Raw genomic sequence first — 22,794 nt, 5'->3', positions numbered from 1 at the left:
GGTCTCAGAGAGAAACAGGAGGTTTGTGGGCACTCCTGCATGAAGGCTGTCCCTTGTTCACCTTTGTTTTCATGTCATACTCGTTATCTCACCATGGATTCGGTGACCCTGTACAAGAAGGCTTTACCTGGGCAAACAATGCTGGGTTTTTGGAGAGATTTAGGAGTTCCTGATGAGCACAGGAGGGGGTGAGCATTCTCCTCCCCCTACTTCAGACACAGTCAGTGGACAGAGAGAAAAGATGGATACCGTAAAGCCCAATTTACTGCAGATTAAATCAAATTAGCACAAGAGTGCTCCTGAGAAAGTGGACCTCGGGGGTGAGGGGTGATTGCTCTTACCGCAGCCCACCCCTGCTTCACACGTATTGTTTCCATCACTGCACCGCCGCACAGCTGTTGACCGGACACTCGGACAGATACGCACCCTTCACTAATGCCTCGAGGGCAATGGAAAGCAGGTGGCAGGTAGAGGAATCCAGGATGGGCCACCAACAGCTGTCGGTCAGGAAGTCAGTGACATCAATGGTTCACTTGGCACAATCCAAAAAGCGCTTTAAAGTATCTAGTTGCTGGACTAAAACGCACCATGGTTTTCATAGTTAACAATTAGAAGATCCTAGGGACATTTTGTGCCACAGATTTTTATTTTTAAACCATCTTGACTGTGATGATTGAATATTGCCCAAAATTGCCAGAGGATAATTATTTTTGATACATGATTTTAAAATCTACGCAAAAACCGACACATGTGATCCTAGGGCCAAAAAATGCCCCATTGAAAACCATTATAACCACCAGTGTTTGGGGTAACACATTACAAGTAACGTACATTACGTAATAATATTAATTTTCTAAAGTAATGGGTAAAGTATCTGTGCATTCAGACCGCCACCGGCAAGAGCGTCAAAGTGGCCGGAAGTCATTCATTTTCAATGAGAGCCGGCAGCGAGCTCCGGCTAGCAGCGGCACAGCGCGTCATGTACAGCGTGAGCGTCGAGGAGAGTTGAAATCAGCTCAACTTCATGGTAATGAGATATGACGCGGTTCGGCGGCAACCAATCGGAAGGCGGAAATGTTCGGCGGCAACCAATCGGAAGGCGGAAACATCCGCCTGAGAGGAGTTCAGAGAATGCATTTGAGCGTCAGAGCGTCCACTACACCTTTTCTTTAGCGTCGTTGGCAGGGCAGCCAGAGCTTTTATTGACGCTCTCGCCGGTGGCGGTCTGAATGCACAGTAACGCATTACTTTTTAAATGTACACATTAATATTTGAGTTACTTTTCAAATTAATTAATTATATTTAAAAAAAATAATGTACTAAATTAAACTGAATGTAGTCACGTAGAATTATGGGCTCTATGCGTGCGAACCTGAGCGGGAAAAGTTTAAGTCAGAAACGGAGATGGGAGGCCAGGGCTTGACATTTTTGTGATGGAAATATAAAATTTCTGAAAGCAGAACTTCTTAGTCATAAAAACATTTGCAAGGTCTGAAAGAGATCAAGCCTCAGCGAAGTAACAAAAAGTAACTTAAAAGTAACGTAAGTATTACTTTCCATGAAAAGTAACTAAGTAACACAATTAGTTACTTTTTTGAGGAGTAACTTAATATTGTAATGCATTACTTTTAAAAGTAACTTTCCTCAACACTGATAACCACCATTTTGACCCCCATTCCACATTTATCTTAACATAAACTAATGCATACCTTTATGTCAAGATATCATTTTGGACTTTTAAAATTTTATGTTAAAAAACATGGATTGATGTAAAGAAACTGGCATATAAAGGGTTAAAATTTCCACAAATTTTATTAATATTTGATGTTACCAAGCCCCTGATGTGATATTGGAGTAAAACAAATCTAAAGTTTAGTTTCATGTGCTCAGATGAAACTTTCATGTGCTCACGCGAAACCTTCATGTGTATAATCTTTTTCTTATCTTTAATCTTTAATCTTAAAGTTTAGTTTCGCATCCCCACGTAAAACTTTTGCGAGGCTGTAGGATCACAAGTGTGAGTTTTTTTATAAAATCTGACCCTGTTCAAAAACAGTTTTTTGTTTTTGATCTGTTAAAAAAAGCATGGGTTAATGTAAACAAACTGGCATATAAAAGGTTAAAATTTTCACAAATTGTATTAATATTTGATATGTATTTTCCCAGCAAAAGTAGTTTTAAAAGATTGAATCTTTAAAGTGGAAAAAATATTGATGTATAATATTTTTAGAGCAGTTTTGGGAAGGTATAATTTTTTGGCCTTAGGAACCCATACGTATGGTTTTTTTTTAGGATCTCTTAAGGGTTAACCCATGGTTACTTTAGTAAAACCATTGTTTTGCTAATTTTCATTTCATTTAATTTATTTATTTTTCTTTTCATGGTAATGCAACACAAGAAGCCACAACCAACAATCCAATAAACACAACAAAATACATTCCATGACAAGAAGAACAGGAGTAGGATGAAGAAATAAATTCTTATAGACTCCTACCCCATTCTTATTTTAAAGCATTTATAAATCTGAAATTTGATGGCCTCACCGACATGACATAGACAGAAACAGAAAACAAAAACAAATACCAACACACAAAAAATAGCCCTAACCAGTTTTAATCTACTTCCAGTTTTGACAATTTTCCCATTTTTTTATTTATTTATCTTTCTTTTATTTATTATTATTAATTCTGCTTACACAGCAGTGACAGCACTAAACAAACAAAATCAATCTGACAACGAAAACAACTTAAAAAAAAGCATCATTATTATAATTTAACAATTTTCACATTCATCTTTATACAAATTAAGTATCTTCTGTTTATACTTATATTTCAATTGAGACATATTTGAACAACATTTTAAATCATTATCCAGGGAGTTCCATCTTTTCACACCTGAAACTGAAATACACATTTGTTTCAAGGTATTTCCAGCAAATGGTGGTCTAATGGTAATCAATACACCAAAAAACGTCTCGGGTTACGAATGTAACCATTGTTCCCCGAGAAGGGAACGAGACGCTGCGTCGCCGAAGCTACGCTATGGGAACGCCCTCTGCGTGATTGCGTCTGAAGCACGTATGTCAAATCAGTCCAATGGTCAAGTGACACGTCATAGGCGGGTGACGTGGGAACCAGGAAGCTATAAAAAGAGCACCCAGCAAGCCAACTTCAGCTAAATTGTGCCGAAGCAAGACGAGACAGGGATGCAGGGAGTATGGCAGGGAGACGCAGCGTCTCGTTCCCTTCTCGGGGAACAATGGTTACATTCGTAACCCGAGACGTTCCCCTTCGAGGGAACTCGAGCTGCGTCGCCGAAGCTACGCTATGGGAACGATGTACCAAAACACCATACTACCAAATGCCTGTCTGTGTGTAAAAACGCGCACAGCTTAAGACATGAGCACCTGGGCTCCAGGCGTAGCACCAACATCTAACTCGTAAAACCGAACGAATGTGAGCGGAGAGGACCAGCCTGCCGCATCACAGACATCCTGCATTGAAGCCCCTAGCCACAAGGCCTTAGAGGCTGCCATACCCCGGGTAGAATGAGCCCTGACGGCGATAGGTGAAGGCCATCCAGTGGTCTCATAAGCCAGAGAGATAGTCTCAACTATCCACTTACTGAGTGTCTGCTTGGTCGCTGGCAGGCCTTTCTTGGGCGAGCCAAAACACACAAACAGTTGCTCAGACCTCCTCCACAAAGAAGATCTGTGAACATAGGCATCCAGTGCTCGCACTGGACACACCAAGTTAAGCTTTTCCTGATTCCTATCCCTAAATGGGGGAGGACAGAGGGCCTGAAGTACGACAGGTCGTGGCACATTAGTCGGTACCTTAGGCACATAGCTGGGCCTTGGGTACAAGAAAGCCTTAACCATCCCCGGTGCGAATTCAAGGCACGTAGGGGAAACCGACAGGGCCTGAAGGTCACCCACTCTCCTCAGAGAAGTGACTGCCAACAGAAGTACTGTCTTAAGTGCCACAAACTTGACTGGAACGGTCTCAATGGGCTCAAACGGAGCCATGGACAGACCTTCCAGCACAACGGCCAGGTCCCAAGCTGGGACCCTGGGTCGGACTACAGGCCTCAGCCTCCGAGTGCCACGAAGGAAGCGAACCACCAGCGGGTCTCTCCCAAGGGATTGCCCAACCAAAGGAACATGGTAAGCCGAGATGGCCGCCACATACACCTTCAGTGTAGAAGGAGATAACCCTGCGGTGAACTTTTCCTGCAGAAACTCCAAGACTGTACCAATTGGGCAGTTCACAGGGTCATACAGGTGTTTGCTGCACCAGGAAGTAAAAACTCTCCATTTAAAGGCATAAAGCTTCCTCGTGGAGGGAGCTCTGGAGTGAAGAATGGTCTCAGCAGCCTCAGCTGAAAGACCAGATTCTATGAGTCTGGCCCCCTCAGAGGCCAGACCCACAGTTTCCATAACTCTGGGCGGGGGTGAAGAATCGAGCCACCCGCCAGAGAGAGGAGATCCCTCCTGACGGGTATTTCCCAAGGTGAGCCGTCGAGGAGGGACACCAGGTCCGAGAACCATATTCGGTTCGGCCAGAATGGGGCTACCAACAACAAGCGGACGTTGTTGCGACGAACCCTCTCCAGAACTCCCGGGAGCAGAGCGATCGGGGGAAAAGCGTACAGCCGTAGCCTCGGCCATGGCTGAACCATGGCATCCAGTCCCAGCGGTGCTGGATGTGTGAGAGAAAACCATAGCGGACAGTGTGTCGTCTCTCTGGACGCAAACAGATCCACTTCGCCTGGTAAAATCTCGTCCAGATGGACTCCACCCCCTGAGGGTGGAGCCTCCACTCCCCGGGCCTCAGCCCCTGTCTCGACAGGACGTCTGCTCCCCGATTCAGACACCCGGGAATGTATACTGCTCTGAGGGACAGCAACTTCCCCTGTGTCCACAGAAGGATATGCCGCGCCAATTTGTACAAAGGGCGTGAACGCAAACCCCCCTGGTGGTTGATGTACGCGACTACCGACGTGTTGTCTGTCCGGACTAACACGTGATGGCCCCGCAGGTGAGGGATGAAACATCTCAGGGCATAAAACACTGCCATCATCTCTAGGCAATTTATATGCCAGCTGAGCTGTCTGGCCCCCCATAATCCATGAGCCAGATGGCTCCCCATAGTTGCTCCCCAGCCTGTGAGGGAAGCATCCGTTGTCAGTGTAACTCGACGGTACTGAGCCCCCAACATCAGACCTTGGGAGAGAAACCATGGTCTCTTCCAAAGATCTAAGGCACGAAGACATCTGCGCGTGACCTTGATCAGACGGAACGGGTTGCCCCTCGGGGAAAACCCTTTGGTTTTGAGCCACCACTGTAGCGGTCTCATGTGAAGCAGCCCAAGGGGTATCACATTGGACGCTGCTGCCATGAGCCCCAACAACCTCTGAAATTGTTTTACAGTGTGTGACTGGCCTAACTTCACTCTGCCTACAGCCAAAAGAATGGATTCCACACGAGCAGGGGACAGATGTGCCTGCATTGTCGTTGAATCCCATATAACGCCAAGAAAAGCTGTCCTCTGTACTGGAGAGAGCATGCTTTTCTTTGCATTTAGCCTTAACCCCAGTTCTCTCATGTGGGTCAGCACAGCATCTCGATGCTGCGCTGCCATACTCTCTGATTGGGCTAAAATTAGCCAATCGTCTATGTAGTTTAAGACACGGATGCCCCGGAGTCGTAATGGAGCCAGCGCTGCATCCATGCACTTTGTAAATGTACGGGGTGACAGAGATAGACCGAAAGGGAGAACCCGATATTGGTAAGCCACGCCCCCGAAGGCGAACCTCAGGAATCTCCTGTGTTGCGGGAGGATAGATATGTGAAAATACGCGTCTTTTAGATCTATCGTCACAAACCAGTCCTCGGATCTGATTTGTGTGACGATCTGCTTTATAGTTAACATCTTGAACTTTAGTTTTGCAACAGACCGGTTTAGATGACGTAGATCTAAAATCGGACGTAACCCCCCGTCTTTCTTTGGAACTATGAAATAGCGGCTGTAAAACCCTGACTCCCTGTTGTGAGGAGGAACACATTCTATGGCTTCCTTGCACAAGAGAGTTTCTACTTCTTGTTCCATTGTTAGAGTCTGCCCAGCACCCACTATGGTAGATAACACGTTGTGAATTGGGGTGGCTGGTTGCAAAACTGAATTTTGTAGCCCTTTTCTATTATTTGCAGAACCCACTGAGACACGTTTGGCAGGAGTTTCCACGCTGCCAAATTTTCTATAAGGGGGACCAGCCTCTCGAGACTGGCTTTTTGTGTACTGCTTAAACTTTTCCCGGTGCCCTGAACCAGACTGGCAGGGTTCAACCTGGGTGATATTAATGCCTCCCTCCTCGGAGAGAGGTGTTGCGTGCCCCGCGCACGAGGCACACAAGAATATGAAGCCGCTGTGCCCCGAAACACACACTGCGGCGGGGTTAACACACTGGCATCCCGAGGGCATCGAGAAGAGACGGGCACCGTGTTGTGAGGTGACTGCCGGCTCTCCCCGATTGGGGGCTGCCCTCGGAAATATGACACTACGTCCCTCAGGACTTCTTTTTAGCCGACGCCTTCCTCGCCATAATAACAGCCCTCAGGTCTGTTTTCTGCTTGGATGATGTCTGAGTACGACCGCCCGAACCCCAGTTCTTTTGAGGGGGACCACGAGTGGCAACACTATGCTTTTGCGATGCTCTATATGATGTCGATGGCTGCTCCCGCCCAGCAGCCCTAGAATCAAGAGCACGGCGGGGGAGATAGCGTTCGAACGCCGCCGACTGCTTACGAGCCTCCGCAAATCTCTCGACGACAGTATTAACGGCATCGCCGAAAAGACCGGAGGGCGCAACTGGCGCGTCTAAGAGAAATGCCCTATCTGAGGTTTTAAGCTCGGACAGATTAAGCCATAAATGGCGTTCCGTGGCTACGAGAGCTCCCATAGATCTACCCACGGCTTTCGCAGTCTCTTTAATCGCCCTGAGTGACACATCAGTGACTCGACGAAGCTCATTAAATATATCAGACGTACCCCCCGCCTCGGCATCTAAATCTTTAAGCAGTTCTGCTTGGTACGCCTGTAAGACAGCTAAGGTATGCAGTGAAGCCCCAGCCTGCCCTGCAGACTTATAAGCTTTACCCACTAACGATGAAGTTAACCGAACCGGTTTCGTGGGAAGCGAAGGTGATTTCAATGATGACGCCGCAGCGGGGGAGAGATAGCTCGCAAGCGTCTGCTCCACCCGGGGCATCGTTAAATATCCGTGTTCACCCATCCCCACAATGTTGGAATACATGGTGGCGTGAGGGGTATGAACACGGGCTGAATACGGAGCTTTCCATGATCTCGACAGCTCGCTGTGGAGATCAGGAAAGAAAGGCATGTTGCGCCACGAAGGTTGAGGTTTCTGTTTTAAAAAGCGCTCGTCTAACATGCTCTGAGGACGCGCGCTCTGTGTCTCCGCCGGCCAGTCTAATTTTAAGCGAGCCACGGCATTAGTGACAACCTCCAATAAATCATCGAACGCGGGGGACGAATGAGAGGGCTCCTCAGCGTCCACCACGTCTACAGACATAATATCGACTTCCTCGGACGACGATAAATGCAAATCTGGGCTCCCGCCCTGGGCGGAAGAAACCGCAGCGCGGGCTTCCGAATCCAGAGACGGGGCACTAGATCCCGCGGGTGAAGGCTGAGAAAGGGGAAGACCCGTCTCAAGCTCGTCCGCGAGATCTAGTTGTGATCCCCACGATCGCAGCTTCCGCTCTGCCTCGGCAGCAGCGGGGCCAGAACCGTGGGGAACACGCGGCTCACCACCCTCCTCGAAGAGTGCGAGCCGCGAGCGCAACGTACGGAGCGGCATCCTATCACAATGTGCACAACCACCCCTCTCAAGAGACGATCGTGCGTGTTGTGCCCCGAGGCACATAACACAGAGATGATGCGAGTCCTCGCTCGTAATGAAACGAGGACACGGGGAAGCACACTCCTTAAAACTTTGTTTGGACTTAGACATGACACACACTCGCTTGCTGAGGCACAAAGAGCTGAAGTTGGCTTGCTGGGTGCTCTTTTTATAGCTTCCTGGTTCCCACGTCACCCGCCTATGACGTGTCACTTGACCATTGGACTGATTTGACATACGTGCTTCAGACGCAATCACGCAGAGGGCGTTCCCATAGCGTAGCTTCGGCGACGCAGCTCGAGTTCCCTCGAAGGGGAACATGATTACTACACTTTATCACAAAAAAAACATGGTTTATTTTTGTTAAAGGTTGAGTATACTGTTTTCTCACATCAAAATCTTCCCAAGTTTAGCACAATGGGTTGTTAATAATGAAACAAAAAACAAGATCTGATCACCCAGAGAAGATCATGATGATAGCTTGTACACTGCTGCCCCCTAGCATAAAAATGAACTTATGTTCATTAAATCCCCTTTAACTTGGATAAATACTCTCCAGCAGAGATTGAGGTGATGGGGTGGAGGAGGGATGCTGCAAAAAAAAAAAACTGTCACGGGACAGAGGTGCGGGACGGCTACTGTAGCCTATATTAAGAGACCTCTTTGTGCTGATTAGTTGGATTAAATCAGTTAAATAAGCTATATTAAACAAATATATTAAGTACTCCCTTTCAAGATTATCAAACGTAAGATTTTAATTATTACAGTATATCAAATATGATCAAATCCTCTTTTAGGACACTTGTAAGTGTTACAATAGAAATTAGCCGATTAGCTTTGACAAAAGTGTCATGTAGCACAAGACCTACTGTGATCCACTTTACTGAAGATTATCACTGTGCTTCCAGGCATGGACACGCCTGGCATGTGCTGTTGTCTGATCTTCTTTTGAATAAAAGCCTCCAACTGTGCATCCGTTCTCAGCCGGAAGACTCTGTGCTCTCTGAACGGATCTAGTGAGTTGATACGTACAGTACTGGCCATCACAGCACACATGGCAACATCTACGTGGCACTGAGGCTTGAGCAGGCAAACGCTCTGGAGGATTGCCATCTTCCCGGGATGTTGTGCTCGGTGGGGCAATTTTGTTTATCCCTGCACAAGCCACTTTCAATGGTCTTTGAGAGTGTTTGGGTGGGGATCCTTTGGTGCTCTCCGTCTCCAGCTGAGGAAGAACGTGGCAGCCGGAGGTTTGTCTGGACTTTAGCAGGCGCTGAGGGTTGAGGTCCACATGGTTGCGGGTGGTGGATGGGGCGCCAAGTTTAGCTGATTTTTTGAAGGTGGTTTCAGTGGGTAGCTTGCGAGATGATGGATGAGATGTTGTGCTTTTGGAGATTAGGGAGGCAGAGTCTTTATGCTGAGTCTCTCTGGATGAAACCGGACCCCAGGCATCTCGTACTCTGGCATTCAGCTCCATATTAGACCTGGCAAGGTCACTGCATTGGCCCTGCTGGGAGCTGTTGACTCTTAGTAGAATTGAGTCAATGGTCACAGAATGGTGAGGGCCACGTTTTTTCACTCTTTCTATTAACGATTTCTCACTTTGGCTGAGCAGCAAGCTGTTGGTGTCATAAGTTTCCTTATCTGTAAATAAGAAAGCCATCCTCAATTTGTATGAATGAACTTTAAAAAAGTAATAATTATTATTATATTGTTTCATTATTATTATTTCATGATTATTATCATCTGGCAATTAATATAATAAAAAATAAAATAAAAATGAAATTATTTTATTATTATAATAATCTGGCAATTAATATAATTTCAAGAAATTTTAAACGAATCAAAAAATTATATTATTTTATTATTATTATCATCTGACAAATGATATAATTTTAAGAAATTTAAAACAAATAAAAATGTATATTATTTTTATTATTATAATAATCTGGCAATTAATATAATTTCAAGAAATTTTAAACGAATCAAAAATTATATTATTTTATTATTATTATCATTTGACAAATAATATAATTTTAAGAAATTTAAAACAAATAAAAATGTATATTATTTTTATTATTATAATCATCTGGCAATTAACATAATTTCAAGAAATTTAAAACAAATAAAAAATATTAGTTTTATTATTATTATCATCTGGCAATTAGTACATTTTAAGAAATTTGATACAAATAAAAATGTATATTATTTTTTTATTATAATCATCTGTTAATCAGCAATTAATATAATTTCAAGAAAAAAATATATTATTTTTATTATTATTATCATCTGGCAATTAATAATAAAAAAATAAACAAATAAATATTTATATTATTTGTATTATTATAATAATTTGGCAATTAAAACAATTTCAAAAATATTTTAAACAATTTTTTTTTATTATTATTATCATATGGCAATTAATATAATTTAAAAAAATAAAACAAATAGAAATGTCTATATTATTTGTATTATTATAATCATCTGGCAATTAATATAATTTCAAGAAGTTAAAAAAAATATATATTATTTTATTATTATTATCATCTGGCAATTAGTACAATTTTAAGAATTTTAATACAAATAAAAATGTATATTATTTTTATTATTATATTATTATAATCATCTGTTAATCAGCAATTAATATAATTTCAAGAAATTTAAAACAAATGAAAAAATGTATTATTTTTATTATTATTATCATCTGGCAATTAATATAACTTTAAGAAATTTAAAATAAATAAAAATGTATATTATTTTTATTACTATAATCATCTGGCAATTAATATAATTTCAAGAAAAAAATATTATTTTTATTATTATTATCATCTTGCAATTAATATAATAAAAAAGTAAACAAATAAACATTTCTATAATTTTTATTATTATAATAATTTGGCATTTAAAATAATTTCTAAAATATTTTAGATAAATATATATTTTTTATTATTATTATTATCACATGGCAATTAATATAATTTTAAGAAATTTAAAACAAATAAAAATGTACATTATTATTATCTGGCAATTAATATAATTTTAAGAAATTCTAAACAAATAAAATGTATATTATTATTATTAAATTATGAAATTAAGAATTTGTTAAGATCACAAAACAATTGCAATTTTTAGGAATGTTACATCACAAATGTAAACAACTGCAACACACATGATGCTCTTGGAAACTTTCTCAAAACATGACAGGATAGCATGGATCTTCCGGCTTTGCACAAATATGAAGCCAGCTTGAATACATTGCTATCATAACATGCAAATAAGGGACATAACAAATACTAATACGATAACAAATTATGAAACATTCTCCCTTTCTACCCAAATTATGATAATATAAAAGAAAAACATCTTACTAGTGTACCCCAGCATATTCACCAAGAATTATAACTAAAACACTTGCACATCTAACAATTTGGATTAAATACACATGGGACCATATTCAAATGTAATTATTTTTAATGCCAATTATCTCCAAGCTGTTCTCTTACCCAAACTGGTGATGGTACTCCAAGGTGGTGATGTGCAGGTGACTTTACTTTTTAAGTCTATTCTGCATCCACTAACAGGCCTGAGTGTTGAGAGATCAGATCGGCTCTCAAACTGTGAATCGATGAAGGCCCTGTTTTGTCGATAAACCTGGAGCTTACGCCATGTCGCCGCCCTTGTGGACTTTTGATCATCTGAAGGCACAAAATACAGAGCGATGGATGTCAGCCACATCACCCATAACCATAAATCATTATTATTTATGCTTATTGTTGCAAATCAGATAAGTAGGTTTTGAAGGTTTTTTATGCACATGCTGAATAACTTTATTTTTAAGCAAAAGTCATGAATTTAAATATAAATGTAATAAATAAATAATACTAATAAAGAAATATTGCTTAAAGATTGCTCCAACATGCATGAAGCAAGATACCTCGTGCATGCTGCCTAATCCTATGATGGCTTTTGGGGCAAGATCCCGAGCCCACCCGAGCCATCTGGTCTACGCTCTGAAGCCCACTGTCGGAGCTGAGGGACTGATTGGACCAATCCTTTACAGCAGAAGCAGAATAGTCCCACTGAACTTCTGCAAACTCTAGCATCAGTACATTGTCTCTGGTGTTCACCATTACACTGAGGGAATTACAGTAGACAAAGACGCATACATCAAATCTTATTACAGTGCAGGAGTGACTGCCTTTTCCAATTACAGACAATTATGTTTGCGTGACATTTTGCTAGACACGGTGCATAGATGTGAGTATTATGACAGAGCTCAGAGTAAACTCACATGTTGTGGTGTGTGTGCAGAGAGAGGATTGGGCTCTGCTGCACATTTGTCTTGATGACTCTCAGACAGTCCCCATTTAGAAAGTTGAAGATCCGGATCTTTCCATCCATGCAGCCGGTAATTACGCGCAGAAACAGGAAAGACACTGTCAACACTTCTCTATGGATTATAATGAAAAACAGGCAGATAACTTATGGAATCACTCAACCGTGCAATTTGAAGTGTGTACCACAGCCAAAAGTGATGGTATGCACATCACAAGTGCTCACTTTGGATGCAGAAAGGTCCTCAAACTGTTCTTGAAGCTACAGTTGGTACTCCATGCTTTGACCGACCCATCTGAACCCCCAGAGAGGATGTGCCACTGGTCGAGGCACAGACACAACACCGCCCCCCGGTGGCCATTTATTTGCTTGAATGAAAAGACGAGAGTGAAGGCCTAGCACTGAAGTATTATTTGCTCAAGGCTAAAAAGTCATTTGGAGGGCATAGATGGCAATCTGTTATTAACTAATATGCAAAATTATAAACAAATAAGCTTATCTAAAAATAAGAACAGATGACTGTATTGCAGAAAACTCCCAGCTTTTTTTGTGGAGCATTGCATTAGCAGGACAAAGGTCATGGGTTTGACTCACAGGGAACACACACACACTGATAAAATGTTTTCATTGAATGCAAATTGCTTTTGATAAAAGTATCTACCAAATGCAAAAATGTAAATGTAAAGAAAAAAACTGCATCTTACCCTCATGAGTGATGCGTTTTCAATGTTCCACATCCTGACCAAACCACCAGCACAACTGCTAATCACCACAATCTCATCAATCTTCACACATGTGATTGGTTTAGGATGTTTAAATTTCAGATTGTTAATGCACTTCCTGGTCAGCAGGTTCCACACTATGATCAACATAAACATACATGTGAAGTCAAATGCAATTGGCACCCCATTGCAGACTACACAGTATTATCAGTAAAATTTTACAATAACATATGCTATTTGTTCAAATTAGTAAATGCATGAAATAACAATGAGTAACAGTTAAAGGCGGGGTGCATGATTTTTTTGTTTGTTGAAAAAGCGAGTCGTGTCAACTACCAAAACACACTTGTAGCCAATCAACAGTAAGGAGCGTGTCTACTTACCGACATGGTTGCCTGAGTTGCGTATGTGTGGGGCGGGTCTATCAAAAGAAGGTCCAAATTTTATTGGGGTAGGGGCGTGTTTGTTTAGGTGATTTCAAAAATCAACATTGGCGTTCAGAGATCACCCCGCCTTTAATGTTAGTTAATGCCAACACAATTGTTTGTGTTAGTTCACGTGCAACTGTATAACCGTGTTAATAAGTCAGAATGCTTGAAATACCACTGAACCCCCCCCCCCCCTTAACAAATGTTAAAATGTACAAAAAATGATTTTAAAAATCTATTATTAAATTCTGAAATTAACATGAACTAAGATTAATAAAAGCTTTTTTAGGCCAATGACCCCTTTATGGAAAGTTAGAAGGAGCAGGGACCCCCAATACATGTATCAAATTAAAACTAGATTTAAATACTTTGCTATAATGGTAATGTTACATAGATACTATAATAATCATTTTTGGTATACACAGTCACACATACTCTTAAAGTCGCCACGATTGCCTAATTTTCCCTGTGGTGACGTATATCCGAGTGAAACCTGTTTCTGAAATCAAATAAGGCAGGGCTGGATTTGAATTTGTCCATCGAGATCTGATTGGATTGTTTGAAGTTGGGTCGTGTTGTTTATTGCAAACGCAGCGAGCTTCTGCCGAACCCCGCCCACCTGCCATACCATATGACCGGATGTAAACAGAGATCGTTTTGAGGAGAGGAGGAGATTTACATTTTTGATTAAAGATTATGGGGGCACCTAAATTTTTTTAAAATAATGAAACTTACAGAAAGGTTATTTGTATAAAATACCACAATATTCCAAAGCAGATGACAGTTTTTCATTTTATTTTCATGGCGACTTTAAAGGGACACTCCACTTTTTTTGAAAATGCTCATTTTCCAGCTCCCATAGAGTTAAACATTTGATTTTACAGTTTTGTAATCCATTCAGCCGATCTCTGGGTCTGGCGGTACCACTTTTAGCATAGCTTAGCATAATCCATTGAATCTAATTAGACCATTAGCATCGAGCTAAATAACCAAAGAGTTTCGTAATAATCAAGGACTGCTTTAACATGGCAGCAGCAGGCGTAGTGATATTACGCACTGCCCGTAAATAGTCCCCTTGTTTAATGTCAATAGCAGGGGACTATAATCAGGTGCTGCATAACATCACTACGCCAGCTGCTGCCATGCTACAGCAGCAAAGTCCTTGATTATTATACCAGAATGAGAGTATAGTTCCTAGCCATATTGGCCTAGAAAATTGCAACTTTTAATTGTCCGTCGGTCTTAGTACACGATGTAACTACAAAAGAGAAAAATATCGAAACTCTTTGGTTATTTTTTAGCTCGATGCTAATGGTCTAATCAGATTCAATGGATTATGCTAAGCTATGCTAAAAGTGGTACTGCCAGACCCGGAGATCAGCTGAATGGATTCCAAAACAGTAAAAAACACATGTTTAACTCTAAGGGAGCTGGAAAATGAGCATAATTTTTAATAAAGTGGAGTGTCCCTTTAACATACTACATAACATTTTAATTTTACTAGATTTTAAACTGGGAACGTTGTGCTTTTTAATTTAAATAAAGTTTTAATTTTCATTTTAGCCTTCCAATGCATTTTTTTTGATGCCTAATTTTATTTATAAAAAAACAAATAATATTCATGAATTCAAACCGTAGTACCACCACAAACCCCCAGGTGGCCTTTAGACCCCCTGTTGAAGACCCATGCTATAGAACAGGGGTGGGCATTCCTGGTCCTGTAGGGCCACTGTCATGCTAAATTTGCCTCCAACCCTAATCAAACACACCTGAAAAATGTAATCAAAGGCTGTAGGATGACTTGAAAATGGCATTTGGGTGTGTTTGATTAGGGTTGGAGCTAAACTTTGCAGGACAGTGGCCCTCCAGGACCAGGAACACCCACCCCTGCTATAAAAGTACTGTATTGTTTATTCTTATTTCAATGTTTCCCAATCCTGGTCCTTAAGGACCCGCTCCCAGTATGTTATAGATGTCTCCTTATTAACACATCTGATTTAACTCATTAGCTTGTTAAAGGGGTCATATTATGAGATATTTTTAAGATGTAAAATAAATCTTTGTTGTCCCCAGTGTGTGTATGTGAAGTTTTAGCTCAAAATACCTTATAGATACCTTATTATAGCATGTTCAAATCGCAAATTCGTAGGCCTGAGCAAAAGTGTGCCGTTTTTGGGTTTGTCCTTTAAAATGCAAATGAGCTGATGAAATGCAAACACTGATCACAATGATGGTGGTTTGTTGTAATTGAAACTCAATTGTGCTATCAAGTCCTTCTTTTCTCCCTCTTTCTCTCTGAACTAAATGGCAGTGCTGTGGTTGGATAGTGCAGATAAAGGGGCGGTATTATTGTAATTCGCCTTGCTACCTACCTCACAAAACAGGCGAAATCTGAATGACCAAATTTTTCACATGCTTGCAGAAAATGGCTTACTCAAATTAAGTTACTGGGTTAATCTTTATCACATTTTCTAGGTTTATAGAAGCACTGGGGACCCAATTATAGCACTTAAACATGAAAAAAGTCTAATTTTCACGCTATGACCCCTTTAAGGAGACATGTTTACCATTTTGGAAGGAGGCTAATAAGACGTTTTAGGAGACATCTCAAACTTTCTGGGAGGGGGTCCTCGAGGACCAGGATTGGGAAGCACTCTCTTAGTTCATGTTAACTAATGCATTAACTAATGTTAACAAATACAATCTTAATGTAAAGCGTTTCCCTAATGTCCTTAAACTGTAAAAATTGCATACATGCATTTGCAAACAAAATCCATGTGTGTGCCTCCAGTACCTGTTTAAGATGAAATATGATATTTTAACAAACACAGTTGTTTGTTTTGAGAATGCTACTTGCCGTAGTCACCTACCTTTCACTCTACAGTCTTTGGCTCCAGACACCAGCCTATCTCCACACAAATCCAGGCAGTTAATAGTGCCAAAATGTCCATAAAAGAACATTGTGCAGACACCTGTCTTCAGGTTCCAGCATCTTTAGGACCAGAAATAAAAGTCAGCATTCTTTATTGCCCTACAGTTTATGATCTTAACCTGTTAGCCACATCTGACCTGATACTGAGGTCATAACTTGAGCTGATAACCAGATCTCTCTCTTCACAAACCAGAACTGCTCTAACACTGCCCGCGTGACCCTTGATCTCTGGAGAAACCTCTTTTGATGAAGCAACATCCAGCAACCTGACGGTACGGTCCCTGGAGCCAACCACCACCAACTGACCTCCAGCATAATGCATGACTCTGCTGGGATCTTCTCTGTGTGAAATAAATGATAGGAAGCATTCTGCATTAATAATCAAATCTTTTAAAGTTTACAAAAATAATATCTAATCCATGGCAAGGGCTTAAAGGAATAGTATGTAGGATTGTGGCCAAAACTGGAACTGCAATCACAAAACTGGTGGCCAATACACAAAATGACAACATAAACATCAGTTGAGGGCTGCAACTCCACTTTTTAAATGACAATATCCTGGCCAGACCACTGTTGTCAGTGATATAAGTATTGAAATGACCATGACTTCTTAATGTCTAGTGACATATTAGGGCCATTTTATGATTAATTGATATACATTTCTTACATACTGTTCCTTTAAATACCATATTACATTTACACATTTGTATTTTCTTATTTTATCTTTTTTTTTAAAACAGCTACCTTTCCAGCAAGACATTGACGTTATACACTCCACAGTACACATTTCGTTCCTCCATTTGGATCGTCTTAGTTTTAATCCCTTTGTAAATATAATCAAAGTCTTGATGCTGTGACTAAAAACAAAACAACTATGAATAGGAGATTATTATTAGGATAAAAAAATAGTCATTGCAATGCAGTTTTTATTGTGTATGCAGAATGCTGAGATTTTTGTTTCACCTTATGTTTGGGGAAAGATTCTCCATGCTGGTATTGCTTATCCTCCTCACTAATTGGCACTGGGACTTCACACATTTTGGCATAAAAAGGGTTGACCTTGAATTGGGAGTTACCCTAAGAATGTATACAAATCATAAGATTTGATGCAAAGGGAAAACACTATTTACCAGAAAGCACATATATACATGTACAATAAAATGTACATAGCAAGATTCAGTTCAACAATCGTAATTATTAACACACAATGTCGTTACGAGGTGAGATATTTAATAGTATTGTTTGTTAATCTGTATTACCTCCAGAATCATGGCCTGTTTTCCAAACCTTCTCACATCCATCTCTGTTAAAATCTCCTCTGATAGAAAATGCCAATGTCTGGACACACGTCTGCAGCTGTATAGAGAGGCTTTGTCCAAAAGCCCTAAAAGTGATATTTAAAGATTGAAATGTAAAGTTTATTTACCACATGCAAAATTGTAAAATTAAGCATCACCCATTCAATATATCAACATTTACCACCTCGGCATCTAATATATGCCCCTAAATAGATATGTTCTCTTAAAGATGCATTGTGTAACTTTTAGAAAGACCTCTTGAAAGAAATGCAATATAATATACATAACTTAACTACGGTATATTATCAGTGGTGTATAAAGACCTTACTGAACTGTATTGTTTTAATTACCTTAAAATGAGCCGTTCTTATTTTTTATAAACCGTGGGTCCCCTTACATGAAAGTCGCTATTTCACAGCATCCTGTTTCTACAGCAGCCCTAAATGGGCAAACTGCTCTATAGATTGCGTTTTGTGCTCTATAGATTGCGTTTTGTCACTACGTTGTCTCAGGTGATGACGTGTTTCTCTATCTCTAAAAGGAGGGGTGAGCTGTGGACAGAGCCATTGCAATTCACAATCTCACCACTAGATGCTGCTAAAAACCGACACACCTTTAAAGGAATAGTTCACCCAAAAATGAAAATTCTGTCATCATTCTCATGTTGTTACAAACCTGTATGGATTTCTTTGTTCTAAAGAACACAAAAGAAGATATTTTGAGAAATGTTTGTGTTTAACCCGTTCGTGGACCCTATTTACTTCCATAGTATTCTTTTTTTCTACTATGGAAGTGAATGGGGTTTGTAACAACATGAGAGTGAGTAAATGATGACAGAATTTTTATTTTTGGGTGAACTATCCCTTTAACAAACTGGTTGCCATAGATTTCGTGTGAGATCAATTACTAATGGCGCTTTCCATTGCATTGTACCCCACGGTTAGGTTTGGGTCAGCTTACTTTTGGGGGCTTTTCCACTGAGTGCAGTAGTACCCGATACTTTTTAAGTACCACCTTGATCTGGGTTCCAAGCGACCCGAGCTGATACCAAAACGTGATGCAAAAACACTGTACAGTAGATCACTGATTGGTCTGAGAAAATCATCACTACCAACGTCATCGCTAAAATTTAAAAGATTAGCTTTACCTTCATGCCAGCTTGCGCTGTCTCGAGTAAACCTGTTGTCATCTTTGCTTTGTTGTAAGTTGCCAAACTCCCTTTTAGCGATGATTAACATCCACAGGTTGAGAATCAGGAACACCATAACAGTTTTTTTCAGACATCCGCATATATGCTTAAAGGATAATTCTGGTATTTAACACTTTGGGGTGGTTTCCCGGACAGGGATTAGCTTAAACCAGGACTAGGCCTTAGTTTAATTAGGAAATATAACTTGATTTAACAAACATGCCTTACGAAAAACATTACTTGTGTGCTTTTTGAGGCAAAACAAAGGGCACTGATGTATTTTAAGATATGTCAGTGCAAGTTGTTTTCAGTTCAGACAGCTCTTACATTTATTTTATTTGTGTCTTGACTTTTTGACTCGTTTAGAAGCGTCTCTTGACTGCTTCAGAATGGAAGTCAAGGGCCATGCACAAACATGTCATTAAAACAACACTTAACGTTCATTTTCAAAACATTGATGATTAAAAACAAATATATCGGCGCAATGTATGAATTCAATCCATGTTATTTGCTATAGTGGAACAATTTTTTTCAGATACCTCACAACCGCGTATATACTTCCGCACTATATTTGAGTCTGAAGTGTTAGCACACTCCCGACCACTTGAGGGCGACAAGGACGCTGAACGGAACTCGGTGTCTAGCGTGTAGACAGTCACAATTGAGCTCAACTTCAAACGTAAGGCTGGTCAATGAGCCATCAAATATGGGGAAAAAAATTCTGAGAGAAACCGAGTGAAAAAACTACAACCACATGTAAACAGACCCTTTTTTGTTTAGAGCGGCGGAGTGATATATCAGCGAGCAATGAGTCTTCCAAGAGAAGTCAATGGAATTTTACAAAATGCCAAATAAAACACAACAAAAACTGTATTTCGCTACACTACTTGTTTTTAATCATCAACGAACACCACGAACCACTCAGAGTAGCACAGTTTTGAAAATGAACGTTAAGTGTTGTTTTAATGACATGTTTGTGCATGACCCTTGACTTCCATTCTGAAGTGGTCAAGAGACGCTTCTAAATAGGTCAAAAAGTCAAGACATGACCCATTGTCAAAATTTCAGTGTCCATCACTGTTGTTCATCCAAAACAAACCAGAAATGAGACTCAAATTGTTAAATACCGAAATTATCCGTTAAATGCAACTTAAATGAGGCTCGGCAGAGCGCGTCGACTGACGCCAAGGGTGTTTGTGCAGAAACTGTCAATGTGAGACAGAGGTAGTGATAAACACGATGTGCAAACAATTATTTGTGGCGGTCAATTTTAATTTTGTGGCGGACTGAGAAATAAATGAATGTTTGGAAATATACAATGACGCTCACTTGTATGATGTCACAGCAGTAGGCAGCGCAAATATAACGACACGCCTATAATTCCTCCCAACTCGATGGAAAAGCTAACCGAGCCGAAGTGAGGTGAGCTGACCTGACCCAAACTGTGGGGTACTATGCAATGGAAACGCGCCATAAGTTATTTGCAAGTACAGTATGAGGTACCTTTAGAATGAGATTACTTCCACATAGGTTAGTGTAGCAGTACAGGTCTTGACTATTTCATGGGGAAGTAAGCAATAGTGTTCAAGCCCACTGACATCCACCAAAAACATGAACTTAGCTTTTTTCTTGGCTAAAGTTTGTATTTGTCTTTCACATGTATTTGCTTTTTGCCTCTTACTTACTCAAAATCTTCTTTGCAATATACACTGGGAGTCTTCTAATGAAATCTCTATGGCGGCAGACCCCTGACCGGGACTTTGATGACCTGGGGACAACAGTAAAGGCAGGGTCATCCGAGCCGTCTAACCCTGAATCTCTGTCTTTTCTTCTTGGATTCCAGATGCCCATGCGCCGAATATCCAGCTCTTCCGGCTCATTACAGTTAATCATGAGAGATGTGCTGTCCTTTGCTGGATGGGAGACATCTATGAAATAAATGTGAGGCTTATTATCATGAATGCATATTATCATAAATGTCTTAAAGTTGGCTATATGCAACTATTTGGCTGTTTATCATAATAATGCTTGCTCAGAAAAAGGTACAAAAGCTGTCACTGGGGCAGCATCACTCTTTCGAAAAATACACCTTTGTACCTATGGGTACCTTAACGGTTTACATATTAGGACCTTTTTAAAGGGTGGGGTACCATCCCAATGACAGCTTTTCTACCATTTTGCATACATTATCTATGATATATAAAATCCACTTTAATTCCTGCAGTAGTAAGATGTAAGATGTTAAAAAAGATGTTGTTAAACTCCATGAAGTAATTGATAGTCGAGATGAAGAAGGATGAATAGTAGACAAGGAAAATAAATGTAGTTTTTTGTGAGCTCTCCTGTTTAAGACAACAGTGGAGCAGCTGTGTTAAAATATTATCAAATTGCATATTTCATGAAATTCATATTGCATTCATTTGTATTCTCACCAGTACTGCTGAACCGACGAAATCTGTGTTTTTCCCAGGCAATCAAGATGTGCACCAGATTTCCTAAAATGTGCAAAAGGTGGGCATCACACAACGACAAAACCTGCAGTAAATATTTGGACTTGGTCCATTCTGGGCTCTTCTTAAACCATTCCCAAGTCTCCATCATATCCGTGTCATGTTCGGCTCTCCATGCACTTATAATCCCATCTTCAGATTTTTTTGGCTGGGCTCTGAACCTGGCATAGGTGAAATCTTTCCCTGATGTAAACTGCAAGGTCCTCTGAAGATTCTCCAGGATGGGAAGATTTTGGCACCGCACTAGGATACCAGTAAGAAACCTCTTCTGGGTTGCCCTGTCAGTATTTTGCATCCACTGGGTGAACTGGTGCAGTTTGTCATAGAGGACACACGACTGACAGCGACAACAAACGCTGAACTTTATATTCTCTCCTCGATGTGACCATTCTGTCATTAAATTACCTGTTTCTCCCTTTAAACATCTTACGTCTGCCATCCTAGTAGTCCTGAGATGAGCAAGTCCAAACATGTGTAAGATTTAAACTTTAAATCGACGTTTAAGTCCACCGAGTTGTTTCAAACTTTAATTAGACCTTCCCAGCAAACTTCACGAGCTTGACGCTTGTGTTGCCAGGCAACAACAGGCGCGCGCTTCTATTCAGTCTGTGCACTCGTCTACTTACAAAAGCTGCTGATTTGTAGTTGTCTCAGAAGTTGTCTAAAAGAGTGCTACAGAGTGACACGAGCTGAGCAGTGTGGTTAAAAGAAAAATAATGAAATAAAATACATCGTAATTGAATAGCATCTTTTATAAGATGTACGTACAAAAAAAGTGTCCATGATTTAATCATACTTATCAAAGAGGAGTTTTGCTTCTCTATCGCAATCTCTGTTTGAAACATAAACTTGCTGGTTACTTTGCGTAAGTTACTTATTTATTTTTATACAAGTTAGACATTTCCCGCGAAAGTAGACTCAAGTCAACAGCTCAAAATATGTCGTCATTATTAAGCGTAACGTTACTGAATGGGGGTAAGATAAGCAGACATTTTTGAATACTGACTTATTATACTTGTTTATTTTAAAACTAAAAAGTTGGCCACATAGTGAATGCTGAAATACATGCTAAAATCATTAGGCCTACTTGTTTAGATAAAATACAATACATACCGCATCTGTAGAGTGTACTGAACGTTAGTGGTAACGTGGTTGTGTGACGGCGCATTAAGAAATACATCTCCATGGTAAGAGTTTCCCGCCACTGTATAATAGTTCAAATGTCTTAGGGTCGTGAGATTAAGATGGGTAAGTGAGTGAGTAAATTGGCAACAGTTGATTTCTTAATGGACATTGTGTGGGTGTGGGATAATAAGGGATGCGCCGCCCGGGAATCGAATCCGGGTCGCAAGAATGGGAATCTTGCATGATACCACTACACCAGCGGCGCGTGAGCCCCTCAGAGTTTAATTAGGTTTAATCAGTCGCAACTCGCGAAGAATGTGATGTTAAGTTGA

The 22,794-nt window shown here is 40.5% G+C and overlaps 1 protein-coding gene and 1 non-coding gene across 2 annotated transcripts; both read right to left on the bottom strand.

Moving 5' to 3' along the window:
• Positions 1–8,255: 8,255 nt before the first annotated feature.
• Positions 8,256–21,937, bottom strand: fbxw10 (F-box and WD repeat domain containing 10). The gene is made up of 13 exons (XM_055175656.2): positions 21,260–21,937; positions 20,513–20,755; positions 17,600–17,724; positions 17,304–17,417; positions 17,085–17,197; positions 16,478–16,681; positions 16,279–16,400; positions 12,963–13,117; positions 12,484–12,626; positions 12,215–12,373; positions 11,858–12,057; positions 11,427–11,618; positions 8,256–9,567 (listed from the first exon to the last, which is right to left on the bottom strand). The coding sequence occupies exons 1-13, from the start codon at positions 21,807–21,809 to the stop codon at positions 8,804–8,806; spliced, it is 3,084 nt and encodes a 1,027-aa protein (XP_055031631.2). The 5' UTR covers positions 21,810–21,937; the 3' UTR covers positions 8,256–8,803.
• A 719-nt stretch (positions 21,938–22,656) lies between these two features.
• trnag-ccc (transfer RNA glycine (anticodon CCC)) lies at positions 22,657–22,727 on the bottom strand. Its single transcript has one exon. It is a non-coding gene; the product is annotated as a tRNA-Gly (tRNA).
• Positions 22,728–22,794: the final 67 nt, after the last annotated feature.

The sequence above is a fragment of the Misgurnus anguillicaudatus genome, chromosome 4, assembly GCF_027580225.2.
Source record: "Misgurnus anguillicaudatus chromosome 4, ASM2758022v2, whole genome shotgun sequence".
Classification (NCBI taxonomy): Eukaryota; Metazoa; Chordata; class Actinopteri; order Cypriniformes; family Cobitidae; genus Misgurnus; species Misgurnus anguillicaudatus.
The sequence above is the reverse complement of the archived record's forward strand: the minus strand, read 5'-3'. Positions and strand labels throughout refer to the sequence as shown.